General features: G+C 39.8%; 1 protein-coding gene across 2 annotated transcripts; it reads right to left on the minus strand.

Annotated features, from left to right (window-relative positions):
* Nucleotides 1-15,128: 15,128 nt before the first annotated feature.
* Nucleotides 15,129-18,442, minus strand: fam3c (FAM3 metabolism regulating signaling molecule C). 2 transcript variants are annotated; one of them, XM_008400585.2, is made up of 10 exons: nt 18,305-18,442; nt 17,909-17,965; nt 17,716-17,820; nt 17,509-17,535; nt 16,939-17,062; nt 16,651-16,709; nt 16,511-16,561; nt 16,353-16,437; nt 16,141-16,267; nt 15,129-15,844 (listed from the first exon to the last, which is right to left on the minus strand). In XM_008400585.2, the coding sequence occupies exons 2-10, from the start codon at nt 17,922-17,924 to the stop codon at nt 15,755-15,757; spliced, it is 684 nt and encodes a 227-aa protein (XP_008398807.1). In that variant the 5' UTR covers nt 17,925-17,965; nt 18,305-18,442; the 3' UTR covers nt 15,129-15,754. The 2 variants fall into 2 exon arrangements, with proteins under 2 accessions (XP_008398807.1, XP_008398808.1); XM_008400586.2 differs by lacking the exon at nt 17,509-17,535.
* Nucleotides 18,443-18,538: the final 96 nt, after the last annotated feature.

Consider the following 18,538-nt stretch of genomic DNA (forward strand, 5'->3'; position numbering starts at 1 on the left):
CATTTTTCATTTACAACTTATTGTATTGTTTTCTAAAGGTAGTGGCCAGTTTAAAAGTAATATGATAAATCTTTTGTTTGGAAAATGAGGTTTGTGTCATGAGGGAATTACATGAGAAAACATAAAGCAGCAATAATTAGATTTAGAAGATTTGATTATTGGAAAAAAACAAACAAACAAGAAAAAACATGGACTCTCAGCTGAATACTAAATGCAGCTACAATATGTGACAATGGAAATCCCACAATAAGGATTTGTGCTTTACTGGTTACTTTGGGAAATATGAGCACCATTACACTAAAATCCTATAATCCAGACATTTATTTCTGGAATCCGTGTTCCGGCTGCAGCCTGGTTGTTGTCTGTGTGTTGTGCCTTGTTATTGGAGCGTGATGCTCCTCATGTACCACTTGCAGCCAATAGCAGTTGTCGTCTTTCTCGTTCTTGCCAAGTTTGATCTCCACGCCAAACTTGGTAAAAGCTGACGAAGCACCCAGAGGCCTAACAGTGCCGCCTTTCTTCATTTCAAGTTTTAGTTGAGCGACGCAATGTTGCAACACAAGTACAAGACCATCCCTTTATCTCTGATTGCTGCAGCCGTTTTACTTAGTGTTTTTCGTCTTTCATGTTGTTGTGTTGGTTATATATTTCAGGTTATGTGGTGACAAAAGTGTCCACTGTGTTGAGTTTTCAGTCTGTGGCAATTTCGTGAAACTAAACAAGGAGAAAAACTAAAAAGAACCTCAGAAGTTTAGATTTTGTTATGATCCCGTAAAAGTAGCAGGAGGCTTAAAAAAGGACTTACTGACTTTGTTTCTAAAGATTTCTTCTTATTGTGGTTGCCTAATGTTCATTTAAATAAAAATGTACACTGACTCCAGTATACTGACTTGGTAGAAGAAAACTTTAAGAGGAAATAATTGTTTCATCATAATAATCAATGTGACACTTCCTGACAAATCTGCCAACCTCATTTTTGCTAACAGCATGTGGTTTTCTCCTATAACATTTCACAAGGTTAGAGCAAACAGAGAGAGAGAAAGAGAGACCTTTGACCTTTGCATTTTCACAAGCGCTCCAGGTCATTGGTGTCCAAGCCTTTAGCCAAGTGGGGCAAAAACGTTGAGAGCACCAGCGGGACACAAATGAGTGATTTTTAAATAAAAACGCAAAATCAAATTTCACAGCGATGTCTTTTTCTTTTCCTTTTAATGTTCTCAACATTAAACTAAACATGGGATATTTTAATAAAACAAGCAGATCTACTGTCGGCATCAACGTTTGCAGTAATTTAACAGCTGCTTGTGCTGTTTGGTCAGATTTATACAGATTTATACTTGTCACAGGCCAAACAGGCAAGTTCCGACGGCTACAAGCTTTAGGTGTGCTACTTTGTTTAAAGCTCTTACAGGGATCCAGTTGCAGTTTAGTAAAGGCAGATATCAGATTTTTATTTAAAACTTTGTGGCATTTACCGGATCTCGTTCCTGCATTTGACTTGAGTTTTTTGTTGTTTTTGTGATGCTTTGTTCAATTTATGAAGGTAGTGGTTTATTTTTTTAATCACTCTATTGTCACATCATAAACTTTCCTTGCTTTAACCAGCAGAAGGTGCTACAACAGGGCGGGCGTTCAGAAAGCCAGCAGAAGAACTCATTAACATCACTCTTTATTTCTTGGGCAGCGCTGACGGAAACGGCTCAAGCGCCGTCTCGTTCCAGGATGAAAATGAACTCCGGACGAAGCCGAGGAAAACGCCAACGGAAAGCCGCCATTTAAAGATGAGATCCCAAGTCGTGCGGTCAAATAAAGAGTTAACGGAGCACATTTAAACTTGACAGCTTCAGCAAATCCTGTCTTTCACAACTATCTGTAGACTCAACGTGAGAGAAAGCCATCTGGGTTTTCTTCTTTTTTTTTTTTCTTCTTCCCCCCACCTAATTTTACACAGAACAAACACTCACTTTCCAGTAGGTCAGCCAATTTCCCCACCACAAGCGACTACATACGGTGTTTGCTTTACCAACATTATCGCAGGAAACCAGCAACACCTGCTGTAGGACGTGTAACGTAGAAAGAGAGAGAGAGAGCGGTTCACCCTTATCGATCAGTGAATGGGTCGGTAAGGATAAACTTATTGGTTAAAGCATCATGTGTTCGATTATGAAAGACTTGACACTTCTGGAGGTTTTTTGTTTTTTTTCTGGTCAGCCACATTCAGAGCATGGCAGATAAAATTAGAACCCAGACTCACTGTGGCTTAAAGGTAATGGCTGCTGACGTGAATGCCACAGCTGCTCGACCGCCACAGTTTTTCCGTGTGTGTGTGTGTGTGTGTGTGTGTGTGTGTGTGTGTGTGTGTGCATCACCTGTTTGCAAAGCTTTGCTCCGCAAAGGGTCACCTTCGCTTGCGTGACTAAATGTTTTAGCGTGTTCGGTGTGTCTCGATTTACTGCTGCAGCGCTTCCTTCTTTCTAGGAAAACCTCAATAAGTCGGTGGATGTGTCTTTGCTTTACAGTACACAGCACCAATACAGGTACAAACATTATGTTAAAGCACGAAGGAAACATTAAGAAAAGGATAGAGAGAATGTTCTACTGTCAGGATCTTGGGTTGGTTTGGGGACTTTCTGAGTTTGTAGTTTTTTCTTTTTTATTCCATACCTGTGTTTGTGCCTCTCTTTCCAATCCTTATCCGTGATTTGAAGCCATATTTCTGAATTTTTATTCATTTATTCTTGAAATTCCATTAAAATAAAAGCGTACAACAAAACAATATGTCATCTTTTTTTTTGCTTCATGCATTGAGTATGAAGATCTAATCATGTTTTCCATCTCATTTTGCTGTTTTGACATCCTGTTTAATCCGCACTGGAAGTGCTTCAGTTTAATTTCTAATATTTTTGAAAAATTCAGCATATTTTGCACCATTAAATTTTGTCTATGTACTCCTTCCTCCACGGTCACAATTCAGAGATTAAAAAAAGAGGGATAAATTATATGTTAGCGATTCCTTGGCACAACAGAGGCCTGGGTATTTGTTACATGTTTGCAGCCATGCAACCAGCCACACTCCTAGTTCCCATTGAGCAAACCTGTTTCCATTTACCTGATTGCTGCCAGCAGTATTTATCTGCGGTTTTTTTCGTGCTCCACTCCCTAAAAGCTTCTGCTGACACCACATACCTCAAGTCTTGTCTGTCTAGTATTGTTTTGTTTTCAAGTTTTAGTTCAACGGCACAACCTGTATCTGGATCAATTTAGCCTTTTAGAGAGAGAGAAACACTGCAGTCCTTTTTCTGTCGATCGTTTTTGAATTGCCTTAGTGCTTTTTTTTTTTTTTTACTGGGAAAAGAAGCATGTTGGGATGTTAAAAATGCAGAAAGCAGAATTTGTTCAGCAAAAAGCCACTTAAATAAAACATGTTTTACTATTTCAGTTATATAAAACAAAAGTTAATTTTATACCTCTTCATTACATTTTAAGTGTTTAGCCTATTCTAAACAGACACTACTCAGTTTCCAGCTCTTTAGCAGATCCTCTGCCTCCATTGATCACTGAGAACATGTTCCACTTTCATAAAGAAAAAATAAATCAAATCCTTGTTTTGTCAAATCTACAAATGTCTTTTTTAATATATGAGAAATGTGCTTTAGCGTGCAGGATGTTTGAAAGAAACATCAAACCATTCTAGGATATTTTGCAACTGTCACAACAATTTAGAATTTTAGGAACTTGGTTGTAACTTTAAAAGCTTCACAAAGATGAGGATAAATATACATTATGAATGTGTTGCACCCTGGCTGGCTGGTTGTGCAGCATAGCTGAAAACTAAAGGAGAGAGTTTGCAACAGTGGAACTCCTTTGACCTGAGCTTGAGATCACTGGATTTTTTTTTCCCCGTAACAATTGTAGCAATAGCAATAACCGCCAATTAAAACATTAATAAATGTAGGTGTTGAATGCCACAAAACGGTAAGCAACGCAAACTGAAACCAGCAGGTATTTTAAAGTTTTTGAACTGCGGTTTTGCTGAGCTGTTCCTGGAAATATCATCAGCCAGGACTGAATGCTGAGCACCCTGGGATTTTATATGACCTGTTCTGGCTCACTGACGCCTGATAAACTCGACTCCTTAAGACCTGAAGGTGTTGGCTTGGTATGAAGCCGAAGCTGGTCCAGTGCCGTATTAACGTTTCTGCATACGCAGCTGATTTAAGCTTAAAAAAAAAAAAAAAAAAAACACATAATAAACACACCTCTTTAAAGATCGAACCAAATACCTACATTTAATGACTCAGTTTAAGCTTTTTTTTAAGGCCATATTGGAGCCTTTCCCTTCCTTATAAGGCATAAGTTAATGTTTCAACATCACTGGGGGAGGGTCAACAGTTATCTAGCAGCACAGGTCAAAGTTGGGAAAGATGGCTGTAAAAAAAAAACCCCACAAAAATAGGACAAGGCCAGAGATCTTCTCATTACGAACCAGAATAAACCATTCATTTTCTTCACATTGGAAAAAGGGGCAAATTTGTGGATCAAAAGAAAACGACACCGATTGAATCAGTTTTCCACCGCAAGTGTTTGTAAAGCAGCTGGGGATTTAGTGTCTTGTTCAATAAGATTCTGAAAATAGTTCTAAAAGAACAACAAAAAAGAAAGTCCACCTTCTGTCTTTGGAGCACACGCTGGGACGCTTGCCAACAACTTTGAATCATAATCCTTAGTCTTAAACCACCCGGCAGCTCCCATGTGACGGAGGCAAACTTTAAGTCTTCCACAAATAATCAACAAATGCGCTCGTTTTTCCAGGAGGGAACAAAACAAGTTATTAATAGGGATATTTAAGAATCAGGGCAAACTGGCTTCTGCTACACTCTTGCGTATTTTATCTGGGAAGAAATATAGAATGGAGATCAACAGGGAAATTGACAATGAAGGGGGAGGAAGGTGGGGAAATATTGAGTGAATGAAAGTTTGTGCTGGACATTTTCAAATGCCAGGTGAGAGACGTGTTGTATGTGTGACTGAAAAAGCCTCTGTGTCGTTTGCGAGGTGTTTCATTGCTGCTTCAGACGGTGTTACATGCCTCTATAGGCGAACTCCTGTGCCGGCGCGTGCGTCATTCATTCGTCCCCGGTGAACTTTAAATGCCATTAAAGAATAGCAAGACCTCTGCCATTAGTGTAACAGGATCTAATGACTGAGAGCTGTAGGAACCGAATACACACCCGCAATCGGTTTGCATCAAGAGGGGTAGACCCTCAATCTCAGGCATACCAGAAGCCATTATCGCTCCTCCAGTTTTTCTTTTTTTTCCATAGCACTAATGTGGATATGTGTGAGAGGGAGTAAATGAATGTGACTATCTGAGGGAGACAGAAGAATGGGGATCGAAATTATAGCGCCCATCATCCGTCTCTGCAGTTTTGATTTTCAGGAGCAAGAAGAGACGAGACCCTCAATGTCACCCTCATGGGCTCCCGGAGGCGCTCGGGGGGTGGGGGGGTGGCAAGTCGTCTTATTTTCCCCACTCCGAGAGGCGGCCACATCTCTTCCAGTAAACTATAATTATCACCAAACGGATGCAGATTACAGCAGGAGGGAGCAGTGAGGATTCTGAACAAAGGCGCAGAAAATGATAGGCCTGTTATTGAGGTGGTATAATAACGGCAAATAGATCCTAAATGAGCTGATTCTGTGGCTCACAATGAATTTCCCATCCAAGCCAATGAAGACGGAGTCGGTGGGACGGGAACGGGGTCACTGGGCACAAGATCTGTTGCTGGTAATTTTGCTCACCTGAATCTCAGGTACCGTAGAGAGATGGGGGGGATAAGTGGTTATCCTCGTTTCTTTCTTTTAATGCTCTGCTAATGAAATCGCTGTTGGTTAAATTGGAATTTTGAAGTCCAATTTCTTGAGCTTAAAGCATGGGAGTGACTGAACGGGCTGCGGGCCATATTTAGAGAGCTCCAGACCCACTGGTTTCGTGTTTCAGTGCGGCTCTTGTAACATAGGAGGCCGATCGCTTTGACGGGGGGGGGGGGTTAGGGGCATAGATCAGAAATGTTGCAGAAAAAAGAATCCAACCTCGATGGCGTCGGCTCTAAAATGAAACACACATGGCTCTGCGGTGGCGGATGTATACACAAGCAATCATGCGGACGCTGAAACTCACAGGCAGATCTAAAGGACGCAGGTTGGAGACATAAACATTCGCATTTATGGCTTGTGCAAAACTTGGAAACATTTGGAAAAGGTTTGTCGCGCCAACGTCCCCCACCCCCACCCCCCCTCCCAACCAATCGCCTTTTACAGTGTGCTTTTTCTCGGTCATCTTATCAGCCCTGTTTTAACACCACCACCTTTTTTCTCCTCTTCCACACGTACAGAGTAAACATCACAGCCACTCCCCTCTGTCTCCTATCACCAGGTATTTCTGGATCCTCATTGGCTACCTGCAGGCCCAGCTTGCAACACCTCCCGAGGGTTCATTGACCTCCACTCCCTCGGTCTCTGTGAAACAACAACAACGTCGACTTGAAAGAATCTGAATAAAGTCAGCTGTGGTGACTAATCTACGTGGATAAACACCCACCTGCATTCTGAGGTAATGCTTTGCACAGCTTGTCCTGGCTTCGTGAAAGTCTGCACATTCAGCACTTGCTGCTGCTCTTTCCATACTGTCCCAAAGAAATAATAAATAAAAAAAAAAGCCAACGGACTTCTGCTCGAGTGTTTTAGCACATTTATGGAAACATGGAGACTGGTGTTTTTTTTTTTTTTTTTATGCAAACAAGGTGAAGCTGTGAGGTGTGATGTACAGTTCACGCTTCGGGCTCCTCACGGTTCAGCCAGAAGTTATTTTGTACCAGGATTCGCATAGAAATGTGAAACCGGGGCCGTTCCCATACGCTCTGCGTACTTGACGTGAGCCGAGGCGCGTCATGAGGCGGAGGTGGAGGTTAAACCTACACACCTGCAGCCCCTTTTTATGGAAGCGAAAACGGCCTGCAGACAGTGCCACGTTCATGCAGGACGGGGGAATTCTGAATCGCGGTGAATGTTTACTGTTAGCTTGGCGACTTTTCAAAGCATACATGCAAAACTAGTAAAGCAACATAGCAGCTCCAGGCGGATCGTAGCGACTCGGCTCACTCGCCGTTCTGACACGTTTGCAGGAAAACGTCAAAGGCCCCATAATTCATGGATTTCTTTAAATGCATTTAGTTTTGAAGCCATGTCACTGTAACGTGCTTCCATTGACCCATTTAGGAATAATGATGTACTAATAAACTTGCCTCCACTTGCCAGGTCTACAGATGGGGTTTTTGGTTAATGCTATTTACTGATACAAGCATGCTTTTTACAGTGTTAAGTCAACACAAAAGCAGACACACCCACTCCAATTCATCCTGCAGGACTTTTACCTGGTTCTTCTGTTCTAGAGGCTGAGCAGATCTCTACTATTTTTCTCTGCAAAAAAATAATAACGTGGTATAAAATGTGCGAAGCTGGTAGAGATCTACTCCAGACGAATGGCAGCTGTAAGTGTTCTACAAAGTGTTGCCACACTTCTCAATTTTTTCCTACACTTGAGAATTATATACTATTTAATCTTGGTCCATCATGTAAGCAAACGATAACATTTGTTGAATTTTGTGGCTGTAATGGGACAGAATGTGAAAAACTTTCAGCAGAGTAAATATTATTACACGTATTTACTCTGTTTACATGTAAAAGTATTCATTTATGTCCACAAAGAAGGATAGCTGCATGGACTTTATATAGAAATAAAGATGAGATCATGCACAATTTTTAATTTTAGTAACAAAACACATTTTTAAAAAATCAAAGTTTGTCCATTCATATGAATTTTCTTTTTTTCCTTTTTTTTATGTCAACTTTTTTTGAAGAGTATGGAACTGATTGAAGCGCAACGAAAACCCTTCAAAAAAACAAAAATGTTTCAATGAAACGAGCTTTTATCAATTTATTTGATCAATTGCGCATTTTGGCACTGTAGAAATATTTTCCTTTGTTGTTTTCAGATTACATTTGTCACATTCCTACTGCAGACATTTTTCTACTAGAATTTGATGATGCACCAGAATAAATGAATGAAGTGGAAGGATATTCTATGTCTTTATCTACCAAATACAATCTGCCTGAGTGTAATTGAGACCCTGAATATCTGAATAAATAGCATTTGCTGTGTTCAAATGTGTTGAAAGAGGCCAACTTAAGAATATACTTTAACTTTACGGTCTACTTGCAAAACCATTAATGTTTGGTACCACACTAAACACACTTGAGAAACTTGGTGGAGGGAGCATCATGCTGTGGGAGTGTGTAGCATGTTCCGAGAATCTGATCAAAGATTGATTTCTCTGAAAACAGGGCAATCCTGGAAAATTACTTTAACTCGTTTAAAAATGATCAAAATACATGAATGGTCTGAATAAAACAGTGAGCTGACCTCATTGCTTAACAATGTCCGATTTAATTTGATTTTAGTTGTCGTACTAAATGTGTCCTCAAACAAAAGCAGTTAAATCATCGGACTCGTATACCAACCCATAAAAGTGACTTTTATTGACATTTACAGTATGACAAACGCATTTATGTAATGTAAGAGAGGGCCATAAAAAAGCCCAACCTAAATGTGTGACGAGAAGGTCACTGCTGCTTTTGCCGGTCAAAAATAGTATAAGAATATAAATGTATAAAAAATAAATAAAATTCATGTAGATCAGTTTAAGCTTACCTGTTTATCTCATAGTTTTAAAAAGATCTTTGTTATATAAAAATGTGATGTTTTTTTTTCTTTCAAGACGAAACAATCTCAAAATCTGTCATTCTAGAAAGACAAGCAGCTGCACAATAAGAGGAAATCCTTCAAGACGAACTGATCCGCCTTATCTATGTTCATTTCACTGCTCTGTCAAAATGAAGCGTTGAAAATGGTTAGCTTTATTTCACTTTTCTTAAAACGGACGTTTCATTTTCAACTCGGCTGCAGCCGGGGGAGGAAACCCTCATTCTCATTTTGGAACTATGTTTAAAAAAGTAAAACAAAACCACAAGATAAAAATAAAAAATAAAAAAAAAGATTGGAATGTTTCCGAAACAAACTCGCTCACATTAACCGGGCGGAGCGCAGAACTACGGCGGCCAGATCGAGCTTTCCATCCGAGTGATGTTATCAGGAAGGAGGTGCCAACATCAACTGCTCCAACAAGAATGAAAAACAAACTGCAGTCATATGATTTTTTAGCTTCATCCAAATATTTCTCTGATTGACAACTGCTATCGTTGCATCCATCCACCATGAACCTGCATGATGCTGTCAGGAGGAAGTTTGTTCCAAGACAACAAAAAGAACCTTACAATTTTCTTCAGAGGCATCGCAGCTCAATCTGGAGAAGTTTGAATACCAATGCTTGTCATGCATTTTAAACTTTTCTTAGAAATGACTTCTTAGTCGTCAAATTTAGGAGGAAGATGTTTCTTTCAAGCTACGCTCTACTTTGTTTGGGTCTAACACAGAAAGTAAAAAAAAAAGATAAAAAATGCGAATCTGTTCAAGGGGCATGAATACTTCTGAAACGCTATAGAAAGAAATCTTCTAAAAATGTTTATTAAATAAGGAAAAAGGCCCCAAACTAGGGGGGAAAACATTAAAAAGGGTGTGTACTGTACAGTCACCGTTACGCATGACTTGGTGAAACCACAATCCAGGATCGGTCCCTAACAAAGAAGCCCACCCATGTCTGGAACCTCCCTTTTTTTTTTTTTTTTTTTTTTTTTACATTTTCTTCATTGCTGCAGCACACCACGATTATGACCGAGACTGCATGAAGACTGCTGATGTTGAAACTACGGCGTAGTTAAACACCGCTCATCCCTGCATGCAGGTTTTGACTCCTGGGCCTGGGGAGGCTTTTGTTTCTGGTTATTTTAAATGCTGAGAGCGGCAGAAATCGTGCACACGTACTGTATTATTATCTGGCTTACCGTGGTGTTCAGTTTGAAAAATACTCATTGTTGAGCTTAAAATCTAAAATGTTGCGGAAAAATGTCATTTTGATTCAACAATTGCCTATTGTGAATGATGATTGCGAATGAGTTTTCTTTTTTTTTGTTTTTTTTAAACTTTCTAAAACCTAAACTCTGTTATGTTTTCACAGCTTCTATGAGGGGTGCAGTAAACTGATATTAGTGACGCAAACGCAGCACAAAAAGAAGAGTACAGGTTATACTAACCGTTTCTTTGGAATGAAATCATCGCTTAAGGACGGAGGAGAGCCATCAGGAAAAGTAAAAAGGATTCTCGTCTAGACTGTTGCATAATGCATGAGGCAGATTTTGCGGTCAGGAGTCCATAAGCCACGTAAACAATATTCTTCCAGAGAGTCTGCGTGAAACACAAGAAAACAACCATGAAGTCCGAAGCTTTATCTTTTTATTGGACGCAACAAAATCGTTCTAGACGGCCGTAAAAGATAAAGCAGCGTTTGAAATATTATCTGTTATAAAAATCTGATGTAGGAGAATGTTTATGATGCAGGTACACTAATTGATACTCAACACTACGAGTTGTAAACATTTTTTTATTTTGCCAATGCTTTACTTATTACAAAATACCAGTGATTTAAAATCTGAATCTAGAATAAAAGACTCGCAGGCGGACTCTGCTTACTCACTATGTGACTTTTGAATGTGGTGTTTGGCACTTCATTTAATTCAGGGGCATCAGAGTAAAGGAGGAAATGCATTTCCGAAACATATTCAGATGTTTATTAGCGAAATAACTTTGAAAACCTTGAACTTTAGTTATTGCACTACTTTTTTATTTTTCATCCGTGTCATAAAATCTGAATAAAATACATTGAGTTTTTTTGGGCTGTAGCATGAGAGAATAGGAAAAAACCAAAAAAAATGAAAGCGATTTTGAATATTTCTGCAAGGCAGTCAGTAATATTAAATAGTTGCAAGTTTGCACTGCTCCACCTCACAGCAAGAGGGCTATAGGTCAACTCCCAGCTGGTGCCTCCCCGGGTTGTGTTTGTGTGCGTGGGGGTTTTCTGTGGGCGTTCTGGTTTCCTCCCACAAAACAAGCAGCTTCGCTTAATTGGCAACTCTATTTTGGGTTCCTGTGTGTGTATATTTGTCTTTATGTTCCCTTGTGAATATGCCATCCCTCTCGCCGGAAAAGACTCCAATCCTTCTGCGAAACGGATAAAGGGATCCTTTCATTTTTAAGCTCGAGTTCAAACGCTAAATGTCACATGTTTTTGAATTTCTTTTTCCGTGCGTCCCGAACTGTCTTTCAAACCTTCCATAAAGTGCAACTATACCCACTTCCTTAGGCGAAGCTGTTGCACAACAACAGCAGCATAGCAAACTCAGGCTGGTTTGTGGTTTCTAAAGGTCACGCTTGCACTGGTCTAAAGTTCTTCACCAGCAGTGATCCGATCCGCCTCTGCTTCCTGACCCAGAGTTGCAGCTGTGCTGCAGAAAATCAAGATGATGGCAATGAATGAAACCTTTGTTTTCCACCCAACACCAAAGAGAGCATGCATGTACACGAGTGAGGGACCAAGTTTAGACATTACCAACGGCAAAGAACTTTAAGATGTTTCCATTCTGAGCACATTGCTCCTGTATAAACTTTGGGTTTACAGAATAACAGACAACACTGACAACAAAGAAGTTCAGTCCCACTCTGGATGGAGCAGTTTTCAAGGATCCATATAATCAGTTATCGATCCATGTGAGCATCCCTGGCCTCCGTGGCGTCTGTGCTGAGGTCAGCAGGAAGTTCCCACAGACCCGCAGAGTGTAAACACAGCTGCCTGGATCAGTGTGTGCATTCATGTATGTTGGGAGGGCAGTCATAGGACTGGAGGTGGGGTAGAAAGCTGGGGCAGCGAGGCTGTCGGAGAGGGGAGGGGTCGAAGATCCTGAAAGGAACAATTGTGGATGACACTGAGGGGGTCTTGGAAATAGGCGGGGGTTAATGCATAGAGCTGAAAGTAAACAAGAAGGCCGGGCTTTGTTTGGACTTCAGTGTCAGAAAGCAGGAAAGCTGACAGAGTGCATACGATGTATGCATTCGGATAATGATCCGAGTTCGTTGAGTTGCTTGTCATAGTCTGCTGAACGTCAAGAGGAGCCCACGACGGGTGCTAATCTTTGTGAAGAAAAAAAGTTTTGAAGAATTTAGACTGAAAAAGTTACAACCATATATATACTATATGCATATATATGTGCGTATGTTCATACATACCAAACCTAGAAAAATGCTTTCAGGCAAAAAGTAACAAAGACAAAAAAACAGTATGTTGTGAAGCAATACAACAGCTGCAGAGAGCTAAAGATTCAGATGACATAAACGACAGAATACAAAAACATTTGGCACATAAATAACAGCAGAGCATCTGTACAGCACTAAGTTCTTGAGTTATTACAAAAGGTTTAAAATAGTTTAAAAAAAAAAAAACTGCAGGCCTGAGACAAGTACTGCATGAAGATGCAAAACCTTATTATTTAATGTCTTGCATCTGAAATGTTTTCGGCAACTAATACTTCTGCAATGCTAAATATTTTTCAAATGTATGTGATATATTGTGTTTCTGAACTCCTTCCACTTGTCTAAACCAATCTGGAAATGGTGAACTATATAGTCTGCAGTATTGGTGAACTGATTCTGACTGAAAATATGTTCTGCTTTTGAATCTGCAGGCCGTACGTTAAAACAGTTATAAAATAACCTGCCTATTGTTTCGGTTATGTCTGCCGTTTGGAATATTGACATGTCGGAGCATTTTTATCAAAAGTTTCATGGGCATAGCGAAAGGACTCCTCAAAAGTTTTCTGTCCGACAAACAGGAGCAGGAGAGTTTTTGGCCAGGCGGTCAAAGGGCAACAGTCCAGGGGTCACAGAGAACTGAGCTCTACAGAGAGAGGCGGCCATCTTTTGTTCACTGGGAAGATTTATACTGAGCATGAAGACAAATGTAATAAAGGAACAGATTCTATAGGCTGCTTGTATTTATAATTCAGTGCTTTTACATGACGCTTAGTTGGATTCGGGCTGGATTCACGCATCATGCACCAGTTAGCTTGTTTTACATAAGACAGATTCACTCCTACACTTTGTTTTCAGGAGCTCTGAAGGCATTCTGCCCACATGAGAGAGAACAACGAGGACACGCACACCAGCACATATATTTCTTTACAGTGGAAACAAGTGTGTTGAATCCACATTCCCAGTAACAGTGGGAACCGCTAACAACATAGCCGCTGCCTTCCTTTACAGGCCTGTAAAAACACAGACGGTAAATGGAAAATGGTAGGGAATGGCGTGTGGAGTTTGGGTGACATCAGAGGAAGCGCAGCGGAGTTTTTCCCTTCTGTGGCTGTAAGAGACGCAGCTTCTGCTGCACAAATACAATAGGTGAATGCTGTTCAGATGAGAGGGAGGACGGAAGATGCTGCAGATCATACCAGCATGTAGTGTGGTTAAAAAAAACAATTCGACATATTAATGGGATTTCTCCACAAATTCTTGACATTTGTATGTATTTCATGCTTTTTTTATAAGACTTCTGGTCTTGTCTGACGCTAAAATTAAATCAAAATCAGCAGCTTTTACACTTTGAATCAGTTTAAAAACTGAAGTTTTTGACATAAGGGACAGCTTTATGCATCATCAATAAAATGTCCCACAGAGATATGTCAGAATTATAATATATTTAACTAGGCAAAGGGGGGGAAAAACACTTTTCCCTGCTGTTTACATGTAGCTCGACTAAACTGAAGACGTAACGAAACAGATTGGGTTTGAATAAAATACAGTGCAATAGCGCCTCCTGTCGGTCATTTTTTGTAGAGGAACGAGATAAGAAACTGGAAGAAAAATATACTCATAAAAACATGAATATGATGTAACGAAATAAGAGATACGCGACCTGTTTTACAGATGAGATTAGTCTGTATAATGACGTGAATTGTACACATCATTATACTTTTTCTGAAGTAAAAGTATTAAAACAGTTGATTGTAGAATGCTGAGTCTATAGGCAACAATAAGCCCTGGGCTTCAGTGTATTCCTTTTTGTAAAATAATTGTAAAATAGTTTTAATTGGTTTCTTATTTTTTTCCTGCTATGTTGTAAATTTACCAAAATAAAGATAATTTGAATCCGAGTTACCTCTCACGACCCCACTAAGGGACAAGGGGTGTAAAGAAAAGAGATGGATGGATGAATCCGAGTTTAAAGTTTTGTGACCACAAGGCGCCATCTGGTGGCCAGATAGAGCCACTAATACTATCAGGATAACGTATTGAAACCAAAAGCTGCAACAGAATTCTATCAAGTATTTTGCTGTTTGATTCAGTGAATTTTATGTTTTTAAGTATATATATTTATATAAACCAAATACCAGTAAAAAGTTGGCATAAGAACATGAAGATGCATGTGGCAGCAAGTTAAAACTTACCTTTTCCTCTATTGATCTTGAGAAACAAAATCATACATATTTGCACAAATTACATCGACATCTTCCACACAGCCTTTGATGACACCACTGCTTACAATACTTGTTGAAGAGGGATTTTATTTCCTTATGAAAAATGTTTTACGGAAATCAAAAGACCAAAACTTTTCTGCAATGAAGACGTAACATTGTTGAATAAATGTAACGTCTTCTTAAGCTGAGAAAAACAAAGCAAGCTGAACTTTTAGGTTAGATGAAGCTGTTGGGCTTATCGGTTATCTCAAGTGTGGGAGACAAAACTCGCATACTCGGCTCTTTTCAAACACACTTCTAAACAAAACCTTACCAGTGTATCTTTGTTGTAAAGATAGCTCACATAGGGGCATTAACATGTGGGGCAGATAACGTTCCTAAAGAAATCTCAAAAGGGAGATTTAGATCAGGGGAATATGAATAATGGTCCAAACGACAGACGTGTTATCTTCCTTTGTCAAGACTGGAATTGCGTACTGCAGCGCTGGCCTATTCAAAGACCGAATCGTCTCCTGCAGCTGAGGTGTGAGTGGGACTTGGCCTTTCCGTAAAAGCAATTCACCAAGGAAGAAGCTCAGACAAAGAACAACAGTCTCATTATTATTTATTTGTTCTAAGAATTTATATTACTGTTGTAATATTCTTTAAATTAAATCTTTTGAATCCAACATTTGCTCTATAGAAATATTTACACATTGCACAGTGAATTTGGTATGTTTGGTTACAATCAAAATGATAATTTTCTAAAAAAAAAAAATTAAATAAACGACTCCGGAAAGAAGAACAAAAAATTGAATCACAACAATTGTTGGCTACAAAACGTGTGAAATAGATTAAGGCAGTGTGTAGACGATGGAAAGTTCAGTCCCCAGCTGCAGAAAGTAGGCAGTGACACTACTTGATAAACAGTGCAAAACCTCAACAGTCTAGCAACGCCGGAAGTTTGGGCTCTAAATACAAGAAGTGCGATGAGAAAAACGGAACCAATTTTCTTAAAATCGCTGCACTTTTTAAATTTTCCGTCCCATTTAAAGCCTCCATCTACACCAAAGATCCAAGATGGTGGAAGCTTCCATTCTCCCGCTCTGGCGCTTATTACTCTTTTTCCAAGCTGTCCAAATCTGCTTCAGGATCAAACGGAAAGACATCTGACCAATCTGAACTGAAGACGGCAGGAAAGACCGGCTGAGCGGGTGAGACTACGCTAACAGGCTCAGTCCTGCCTCCGCGGTACGCAGCCTTCCATCTCCAAGACTTCGGGCCAGCCCTCGTATTTGTTAGTGTCGGCGCTGTTCTTTATGTGCTGAAGAGAGAAGGAGAGACAAAAGAAATCCATGACAAACCTGAGCAGGTATGTAGCTACGCTAGGCAGAGCTAATTGGTCTTAAGTAAGCAACACCAAGACAGAAACAAGGCTTCGTAGTGGGCAAATATGGATGCTGAAGAGGCATAAATGGAACGACGGTGGCATCTTAAGGGCGTAGTGAGTTCAGTGGGATGTGAACTTCGACTGGAACAAACCCAAATGAAACTCCAGACTGTTGGAAATGAAAACAACGAGAGGGGAAGATGCACGAAGGTTGTGGGAGGTGACGTCACCTGCTCGAATGGCGTTTTGGTCTTGATGCCTTTCCCTCCTACAAAGATCCAGTTGTCCCGGAAGGCCAGGATCCCCACAGCCGAGCTGCCCAGATCTGCAATCAGCTTCCTGGCTTCATCATTGAGTCTGTAGAACCAAAGACATAACATGGAAAAAAAAAAAACACATCTAATTGAATCTGTAGAATCCATAAGTAGAAGTCGTCGCTTACTTTGTTGCTGGGTCATCGAATGAGGCCATCATTACGATTGTCCCCTCTTCAATTTCTTTGAGAAATTTAATAAACGGAGCCACGTCTATAAAGGGTTACAGACACAGTTAGCTCGGTGCAAACATCTTTACACTCCTAAAACGGAAATACACACTGACCTCCTGCCCACATGTCATAATAAGCTGTCTTTAACAGTTCTCCTGTTTTTCCTGGCGAGAAAAAAAGAAAAAAGAAGTTAGGAATAAAACTAGAAATTTACATGTGAAATTACAAATTTTAGTTTGAAAAGCTGTCGTACCATTGAGCAAGGCGATATTGATCCCTCTCCCAACATTGTTCTTTACACCGCTCATTAATCTACAACAGAAAGTCAGAGGATTGCATAATTAGAGCTCACTGTGTTTTTTTTTTGTTTTTCCCTGACGTGGCCTGTTGTTGTCAACACCAACACACAGGACTCAACATATGAGTTACAAAAGGTTAAAAAAAAAAAAAAGAAAAAAAGAAGCAGGTCGATACTACAAAAAGTGTGTATTGTGCTTTCTGCAGTATTATTTTACCATCTTATCGACTGAATTTGACTTACAGTTTGTCCTCCAGGCACATTCTGGGGCCGACCACGCTGGCAGCTCCGCTGGTCAGCTTGAAGGCCATGTGTCCAGGTGGACACGCCTTGGAAAGGCCACATTTATGGACAGCTGGCTTTGTGTCTGCAAAATACCACATGAATCTATAAATACAGCCATGGCAACAATGTGCAATGAGGCTTGAACCGTTTTTTTAATTATTATTATTATTATTGAATCATAAATGCACAATGAAGAATAAAATTCAACCTTTAGACTAAAGTACGTTAAGTAATAAATCTAGAAGTAAAGCAAATATCATAAACGCTCAGAAAAATGTTCTCTGTCTGCTGCAACCTCATAAAAATATAGATAAAGTGTTTTCTACAGAATAGTTTTTAATGCAAGCACACTAATAATTGTCATGCTGAATTACTAAAGTTAAAAAGATGGATTTTTCAAGACTTTCAGTATACAATAATACAACAAGTTATCTTATTTTAAGGCTTTTAAGCATCTGACTCTGCATCATTTCACAGCAGTGATTGTGCAAAGATAAAATGAAAGATGGATAATTTGCGAATACGTACGAGCTTCATTTGCTGGCAAAGATCTGGCTAAAAAGCAAGGGGGGAAAAAACACAGAAAAGTGGAAAAAAAAAGTGAGTAAGAAAAATGTCAATCATCACAAGCACCTCCCTTAGTTCTTAAAGAACGACTTCCACGTCTATTTTACGGACAGCGTTGCGTAACATCCAGTAGAGAAACGCATAAAAATGACAAAAGCCGCCACTCACACATCATGCTGCCTAGTCTGAATTCCACGTTTATCTCCAGCAGCTGAAAAGCCAGAAACACAGCAAGGAGGAACGCTAAGATGAGCGCCGCTAACTTCAAAATGCCTGCAAGGTGAACACATGCAGAGCGTGAAAAACTTTATTTAAAAAAGGGGCGGAAAAAAAATCATTAATGCATTTATTTAGTACTTACCGCTAGCCCTGAACATCCTAGCGAGCCTCCCGCCACGTTTTCTTCACAGCCAACAACCTTAAAATTGTGAAGCAATTTTTTATTTTTATTTTTTTTTTATCAGTTTTTGTGTTTTACGTCTGCGCAACAAAGACGGAAGCTCACTCTTAAGACGTTAGCTGTGGCTAACAAGTTCTGGCCAGTTAATGACTAATAATCACCTTCGGTCTGCCTTATTATCCAAATAATACAAATAAACACAACTCATTGGATATGACGCTGACTACCAACATCTGTTTATAAACGCTAACTAGCACAAACTGCAGCTTTACTCGCTAAACTGACTCTGTATCTCTGACTATTTGCAAAAATTATTGCAGTTCAGGATTATTAAATGCTTTAACTTTTCTTACGTACCGACTCCAGAGCAGCTGGATTTAAACTTCTTTAAGAGACTAGTTAACAGACAGACTGATAGTGCCGAAGCTTCCTGTAACCCAAGCCGAAGAAAACAGGTGAAGATGCGTCACTCTCTTCAGAAAAACATGGATACATAAAGACGGGTCTAAACATGGATACATAAAGACGGGTCTTCAATTACACAAATTTATTGAATGGGTCTGGATATGGACAAGAAAGGACACTTTAAAA

This window comes from Poecilia reticulata, chromosome 23 (assembly GCF_904066995.2).
Source record: "Poecilia reticulata chromosome 23, P_reticulata-male-v2, whole genome shotgun sequence".
Classification (NCBI taxonomy): domain Eukaryota; kingdom Metazoa; phylum Chordata; class Actinopteri; order Cyprinodontiformes; family Poeciliidae; genus Poecilia; species Poecilia reticulata.

Bases quoted from the DNA above. Each gene is read 5' to 3' on its own strand.
- fam3c (XM_008400585.2), bottom strand. The intron at 17,063-17,508 runs GTACGTATTCGC...GGTATTTTGCAG, and splicing joins TTTGCCAGCAAATGAAGCTC to ACACAAAGCCAGCTGTCCAT. The intron at 16,268-16,352 runs GTAAGCGACGAC...TTGGTTCTACAG, and splicing joins TTCGATGACCCAGCAACAAA to ACTCAATGATGAAGCCAGGA.